General features: G+C 39.3%; 1 protein-coding gene across 1 annotated transcript; it reads right to left on the bottom strand.

The window, feature by feature from the left end:
* Positions 1–390: 390 nt before the first annotated feature.
* On the bottom strand, positions 391–7,322 carry srek1ip1 (SREK1-interacting protein 1). Its single transcript, XM_085433194.1, has 5 exons — positions 7,190–7,322; positions 2,758–2,805; positions 1,874–2,026; positions 1,540–1,615; positions 391–1,230 (listed from the first exon to the last, which is right to left on the bottom strand). Exons 1-5 carry the CDS (start codon positions 7,200–7,202, stop codon positions 993–995), a joined length of 528 nt encoding a protein of 175 aa, XP_085289320.1. The 5' UTR covers positions 7,203–7,322; the 3' UTR covers positions 391–992.
* Between the last annotated feature and the right edge of the window lie 924 nt (positions 7,323–8,246).

Raw genomic sequence — 8,246 nt, 5'->3', positions numbered from 1 at the left:
GATTGAAGAAGTCATTTGCCACCTTCGTTTCATATAATTTCCTTTTATCCATTTGTATTTTTTGTTTTATTACTCACAATTATTCCTGAAAAATTCTCACATTTTGATATTAAGCAGCCTGCCAAACCAAGAACAAAATATCAGCATCAAAGTTTACATCTTAAAGATTACTGATCACCGTCCCTGCTTTGGCAATTCAGCTGGGTTATTTCACATTTTAGGCATGTTGCTGCCCTCTACCTGCCACAAGACTGTACTGTACCCTCTATGTTTTTGATTAAAAAAATAAAATCAAGCTGCAACAGGCTTGTATCTCTTGTGAGCATCATCATCATAATGTTATATCGAAAGAAGACATTTTTCAAAAACAGGAAACAGTTCCACATAAACTGATACGAATATAAAATTTTATTACAACAGAAGTAGTAAATGGTGAATATGAAATGAAGCTCTATCAATAGGAAGGGTAAAGTATGCAAAATTGATATTAGTGATGGTTTGGAATGAACTCTTCTAAAATACAGATGGTTTTCAGTAAGATGTGGATGACAAATCTGACAACCACATTACAGTAAGACAGTAAAATTATTGTAAAGTAACTATTTGAAGTTTCTTGATTGGACTTAAAAGCTTCCATTACTGTAACGATTTCTGACTACAGCTATACATTTAAACAACACAAATGACACTTGTGACATTGCATAAAGCCTGAAAAAAAAACAAAGAGAAACTACAGCAGGGGATGATCCTTGGTTTTGTGCATGTTTTCCTGAACACGTCAAAAAAACGTGGGTGAGGTTTGTTAAATTTGCATAAGGTGTCATTGGGTGGCACCACAGAACACAAATTCACATTTTAATTCTTCGTCTCGCTAATGAAACACCTATATACAACAAGATGAGGTGCCTTATTTATGACTGCCACTAAATACTACGTTTTGTGGGCTGCAGAATAAATATGTTGGACATCCAAAAGCTGCAAAGTTACTTGGTTCAGTCACTTTCTGAGGAGTCACTTGAGCTGGAAGAGGAAGAAGACTCGTGTTTCCTTTTCTTCTCTCTTTTTTTGTGATGCTTCCCGTGCTCTTTTTTGTTCTTTTTGCTTTTCTTCTTTTGGCTTTTTATTTTCTTTTTCTTCTTTCTACGCTCCACATCAGAGGAAGAGCGCGACCTGCTGCGCTTCTTTTTCTTTTTTGAAAGCTCCTCCTCGTCGCTCGATGATGAATCAGATCTAAGTAAATACAAAAAGTATTAAAAGACAAAAACAAATCAAATAACTCAGTTTATCTATGAAGGTAAACACACTTTCATTTCAGAAAAGCGGCCAAATAAACTGCAAAGGTAATAAATATATACTGAGTCTGACTTATGCAAGTAGTGCAAGTAAATACTCAGGCACAATAAATACAAGGATGACAGCAGTGGAGTACAAGTGTGTTACAACACTCTCATAGCTCTATCTTAATACATCAACTCATATAATATGAACATTAAACATGTGCAAACAAGTAGACTGGGACATCAAAAATATTTAGGTTACCTCTTTCTTGACTTTCTGTCTTTGCTCTTCTTCCGTTTTCGTCTTCTTTTTCTATCATCATCGCTGTCATGGGAACCTACCATGCAAAACCAGCACCTTTAATCTCATAACTAAGAGGCCTCATCAAAAATAAATAAATATAAATAAAGAACTAATAAAATAACTGCTGTCCAATTGCAAAAATCCACACTTTTGATTTTAATCAGGCTCCAGCTTGTATTGATTGGATGCTGAATTATGTAAAACTGCTGTATTTATTGCAAATTGCCTTGCAGTAAATAATTGCATATTTTAAAAGCTTACAGAAAACAAGGGCAGGTGCATCAATTCTGACCTTTTCGATGCTGGCCGCTTCGCTTCTCGCCGCGTTGAACCTGAGGTTCATCATCTTCACTCTCCTCGCTGCTAGTGCTGCTCACATCCAGAACAATGTCCTTATGAGGGTCGACTTTAACAAAATTTCGGCACTCAAATGTTAAATGGCCCGCTGAAAGATGAAAGTCAGAGAGAGCGGTAAAGAGCGGTGAGGACACTTTTTAAATTAACATCTCTGAACCTCAACCTTGAAACTCATAAGAGGACATGCAAATAAGTAAAAAAAAAAAAAAAAAAAAAAAAATCCATCCATCCGCTTCTCCTTTTCAGGGTCGCAGGGGGCGCTGGAGCCTATCCCAGCTGTCATAGGGCGAGAGGCAGGGTACACCCTGGACAGGTCGCCAGTCTGTCGCAGGGCCAACACACAGGGACAGACAACCATTCACACTCACATTCACACCTAGTGGCAATTTAGATTATCCAATTAACCTATCCCCACAAGCTGCATGTCTTTGGACGGTGGGAGGAAGCCGGAGTACCCGGAGAGAACCCACGCGAACACGGGGAGAACATGCAAACTCCACACAGAAAGACCCCGGCCTGATGGTGGAATTGAACTCAGGACCTTCTTGCTGTGCGGCAGCAGTGCTAACCACCGTGCCACCGTGCTGCACCCGTGTTCTTGTTGTAAATAAATAAATAACCTAATTACAATTTATTTCCAAAATAAATCTGGCTCAAAGGCTGGGTAAGAGGCACCATAAAACAGACTCCGTCCTAACTCATAAATAATGAAAATAAAGTCTATTTTCACTGAGTAAATATTGGGGGTACAAGTATAACAGTATGACATCCACACATCTCTGAAGCTTGTAATGAAACGTGTTGGTTAGTTTTACTTACGATAGCCACATTTCTTGCACCCAGCTCTGATGTTGTCCTTATTAGGTCCTGTAAGATCGTTAAGAGCTTTTTAATGATTTTCATGCAAGTATGCATTCATATTCACATTATTATGTAAACTTCTAATTAAATACATATGCCTTTATAAAATGAACATACTGGTTGAGCTCTATATAAAGTGGTGAAAGGGTGATAAAGAATGACCCGCTACTATGCTTTTTAAGCACCCAAAACATACAGTAGGTATCCACTCACAGCTACTTTATTAAGTGCACTTTGCTAGTGCAGGGCTGGACTGCGTTGTGCCTTCAGACCTGTCTTAATTCTGTATGGCAGAGCTTCAACAAGGTGCTGCAAACATTCCTCAGTGGTTTTGGTCCAGATCGACATGATAGCATCATACAGTTATTGCAGACTTGTCGGCTGAACATTTGTGCCGTGAATCTCCCTATGGTGCCCTACTAGATTGAGATCAGCTGACTATGGAGACCATCTGAAAACAGTCAACTCATTTTCATCTTCAAGAGACTAGGTTGAGATGATTTGAGTGTTGTAGTGCATTCTCCTGCTAGAAGCAGCTATCAGGAGGCAGGTACACTGTGGTCATCAAGGGGTGGATATGGTTAGAAATGATATTCAGGTAGGCTGTTGCATTACAAAGGGGCCCAAATTGTACCAAAGAAATATCGCCCACACCATGACACTACCATAAGCAGTCTGCACTGTTGATACAGGGCAGTGTGGATCCATGTTTTCAAGTTGATTATGCCAAATTTTATTCCTACCGTCTGACAGCTTAAGTGACATCAGACCAGGCAACATTTTTTTCAAATCAGCTATTGTCCAGTTTTGTGCTCTGGGCTCATCTGCGTCAAGGTTCAACGTGTACGTTCACATGTGCGTTCAGAGATGCTCTCCTGCATACCTTGATGCAGGAGAGCATCTGATGGGAAAGCTGTTGCTTTCCCATCAGCAACAGCTTTCCCATCAGCTGTTGCTTTCCCATCAGCTCCAGACCATCTGGCCATTCTCCTCTAACCTCTGGCATTAATAAAGCATTTTTGCTCACAGAACTGTCACTTAGGGCTGCCACAAACGATTATTTTGATAGTCGACTAGTCACCGATTATTTTTGCGATTAGTCGACTAATCAGATCATCATCCATTAGACGTAAAACTACAGCTTATTGCACCAGCAGCATCTGCTCTTATATAACTATCATTAGCTTACAGCTTTAAGTGTTTAAGGTATGTGCTCACTAAAAGTAAAGACAAGATGATAGTTTGTTAAATTTTTATGAAATTTGCAGATTGTTTCGGTGAAGTTTAATAAACTCCTTGCTATCTAAACTATAACAGGACACTGGAGTATATTCTGGAGCATCTCACACTTCTGATAATCAGCTGTCTGCTTGACGTTTATTCAGCTGTGCAAAAACTATAACTTTAATCTCAGACAAACTGATTTACTCAGGAACAAATAAAATACTAAAAAAAAAAAAGCCAAACAATAACATTTTAAGTTATCTAAGTGACTCATATATATTTAACCTGAGTAGCGAAAGACAGCGGTGGGTTTGAAAACGATTTGTGGGGAGTCCGGTGTTCTCACGGCGCTAGTGAGCCTAGCCCCCGGCTCGCTAACGAGCTAGTGGGTAACAGACGTCTCCGAAAACGTCGGAGCGCTTTTGAAAATATGTGGTGTCCTGATAAACTGAGCAGATATTTGAGGTTTACACAGTTACATTCTCGCCTGAAAATATGTTAAACGTTTATTTTGTGACCCAGAAAGAATAATAAGAGTAACATTAAAACTAACTAGCTGCCGCCATTGTTGGAAACTGCGCTGGGCCGCGCTATGAATTCTGGGACACAGCTGCTTCTTCTTCTTCTTCTTCGGGGTTTAACGGTAGCTGACATCCTTGTACATGCAATGCTGCCATCTTCTGTTTCAGTCCGTTATTACACTCTTAAATCCTGCCACTTATTCCTGCGTCCAGGCACGTGCAGAGCGGGGGGCTGGAGGGGCTTGAGCACCCGCCCCTTTCCTGATGGGTGCCCAAAGTGCCCTTTTGTTGAGGAAACTTTTAAAAAATGTTTAATTTTTTTTTATGTGTGCGTGCGTGCGGAGTCCTGTCTGTGCCCCTCAACAATAATATATACTATAATCACAGTTTTGCTAAATAAAAGGATCTGGCTTGCATCAGTCACATGATCACATTTAACCAATGATCGCCCTTGACGGCAGAACGCGCTGGTTATGAGACGGGAAAGAGCTCACAAAAAGCACGCGCATTTTTTGCGGTCCAGAGCCGTAGGAGAAACACAAGTTAACTCAGAGATACAGACTGATGCGACAAAACCAGTAAGTAGGTGTACAGCGTACACTGTAGTGTGTAGCACACAGGAGTATTAGCTTATTACGTACACGTTGGTAAGCTGTCTTGTGGCAACTGACGAACTGAAACAAACGAGCGTGCTGTGTGTGCAACAGCGCGACAAACATTACCTGTCCTTTTATTAACTGCACAAGTAGTGCTGGTCATAGCTGCTGGCTACCTGTGTAAGGCTGTCATGGGTCTGTAGCTCTGTCAGCGTTTTAGGGAACATATTTAGTTTTAAAGTAAGTTACAGGGCTTTTCCTGTCTTTCTGGAGGGATTATATTTCACTAAAAACGATCTAATATGCATGTCCACATAATTATGCATTATTATAATATTTTAAAAAACACACGCTGTATTTTAAAGAACATACATTAAGAAGCAGATTATATTAGATTTATATTTTAAATAAGACAAAATTTGGATTTTACAGCAGTGAAATTATTGTATGTCTACAGTTTAAAAATGTAATAAGCTTTGCCCCTGCACAGAGTGGATAGTGAAACAAATGGAATCATCATAATGACATTATTTCATATTTATTACTTCCCCCTCCTCTTTGCTTTATTATTGTAGCTCTAGTAATAAATAATAATGTAAAGATTCTGGATCAGCACCATGATGCCCACAGTATATACAGTATTCTGAAGAAGGTCTAAAACGTCACTGTGTGTGCGTGCATGTGTGTGTTTTATTTAGATGGATTTTTAAAAAAAATACTCATGATATAACATTGTCCAGACATGGCTGGTAAGGACATGAGGAGGAAACAGTAGAGCTATGTGAGGCTACTAAAGGCAGTGCTATAACATTTTTCTCTCATCATTTTATTATAGATTAAGTGCAAGAGTTGTTAGGTGTGGATAATTTTTTGTTGCCTTATGGTTCCAAGCGCTGTCACCAATCTTTGCATTTTGTTATTATCTCATGACACTTGTTTAATCAGCTACCATCTCTCCTATGGACTCTTTAATGTCTACAGTCTCAGATCAGCACAGCCCTGCCCTCCAGCACTATCAGCAGCAGGAGCAGCAGAAACCCCTCAACAGCAACATTGTACCCATCAGGTAAAACATCGGCTACGTTTGCTTTGCCTTGTTGCCCATATTAGATTCTTGATGACTGTGTGTTGTTGTTATTCAGCCTGGTTCAATGCGCCCCTTTTTAACTTTGAGCACCCGCCCCTTTAAACCTCTCTGCACGGCCCTGCCTGCGTCTTTTGTGATCTTACAAAGTTTCAAACGACGCGTCGACTATTAAATCAGTCGTCGACGATTTTGATAGTCGACATAATCGTGACTAGTCGACAAATCGTGGCAGCCCTACTGTCACTCACTGGATATGAGCTCTTTTTCAGTCCATTCAAAACCCCATAGATTGTTTAGTGTGAGTTTACTGAGTTTCAATACTTTGACCAGCTCATCTGACACTAACAACCACAGCAGACTCAAATTCACATTTCCCCTCATTCTGATCTTCGGTTTGAATTTCAGCAGCTCACCTTAACCATGTCGACCTGACTAAATGCACCAGGTTATTGCTACGTGATTAGCTGATTGATTATTTACTTTAAAAGGCAACAAGGGTAACAGATGTATCTAATAAAGTTACTAATTGAGTGCATATGTTGTGTGATATATTATTATTATTATTTTACTCTCTCTACTCAACCAAAAAGGAGATAAGCCTAATGCTAGTTACAAGAGCTAATCATAACAAAAAGTACTAAAATCGAATCCATGAGTGTTTTACATGGAGTATCTCGACATTTACAAGTACTGTGCTTTACGCTATTCTGTACATCAACCGCAATGTAGCCCCGTGTGCTAAACGTAGCCAAGTTCCTCGCTGGGTTAGTCATTGCACAGACTTCACTTCAAAGGGTTTGTGTTCTTAAAATACGTTAAGCTAACGTAAACGTAAGCCCCACTTTGTGTTACCAATGCGTTAGTTACCCTGTCAGCTCTTATCATTCCAGCGAAAACTACATGAATAATACAATAGAAACTGCGAAGATAAGTAAGTTAGACATTTGAAATATAATTCCCACCTGGTACAGCCATCACTGTGTCCACAATAAAGCCCGCAAACAGCAAAACTTAGTATTGTTATAGCGCGAATCAGCCAACAGCGTCCTCACACCAAATACCGTCGACAGGAAACACTTGTTCTATAAACTACCGCGTTCCCCCTGCTTATGTTCGTGTATTTTTTTCTTACTGACGGCAAGGAAACCAAACTAGTGGCGCATTATCGCCGCCCGACGGAAAGGAGTTGGAGCAGCAGACTGTGTGACATATTTTCACAAGGATTTCTTGTGGAAAAAAAACAAGAAAAAATATAGAAAAGTGAATAATCTAAATATAATGTTCTATTGTCTTCAATGTTTACACTTACATAAGCTATGAATAATCTGCCATTGTCAGACCCTGGTGACGCTATAACAAAAAACCCCTGAAATATTTGTGCCATGCATGACTGCTTTGCCAGTAAAGTCAGCTGTGGTTTTTGTAAGGGGTTAATTGCAGGCAGCTAGAGTCGGACTGGCAGATGGAAAATGTTGACAGATGCATGGCCCCCAGACATGCTCTCACCATCATGTCTGTGGCTGTGACACAAATGCACGGACGCACATACACGAAAACAATCTCAGTCCTGATCTTTGATGATGCCACATGCTTTAGCGTGGGCTAGTTTTAATTATGTGATTTACCTTGTTTACTATTGAAATGATGTTCCTTTCAACTACACATATGATGCCTCACGGCTCTGAAGTTCAGCCCAGTCAAAGAACTTTTGCACCTCATTTTTATTATTATTAGTTTTTTTTAATTTGGAAAATATAGACAAAAGCAAGATATTTAAAGAAAATAATATAACTAAAATAAAATTATAAATGCTAAAAAATACTATGAAATGAGCCCCCAAACTGAAACTGTTGTTACTTACAGTAACTTTGTCTGTCTGTTTTAAGTTTTACTACAAAAATTGGCTCATTTGAATTGAGCTTCATAGATATTTCCTGTAGCTTGTTGTGTGAAGAACTCAATTTCTTCACACTTGTTCTGCTAGTTGTTATTTACAGTAAAAACTAGCAGAAATTATGA

This window comes from Copadichromis virginalis, linkage group LG15 (genome assembly GCF_057382275.1).
Source record: "Copadichromis virginalis isolate Kocher_CV1m ecotype Utaka linkage group LG15, C_Virginalis_male_GT1.1, whole genome shotgun sequence".
Taxonomy (NCBI): domain Eukaryota; kingdom Metazoa; phylum Chordata; class Actinopteri; order Cichliformes; family Cichlidae; genus Copadichromis; species Copadichromis virginalis.
The sequence above is the reverse complement of the archived record's forward strand: the minus strand, read 5'-3'. Positions and strand labels throughout refer to the sequence as shown.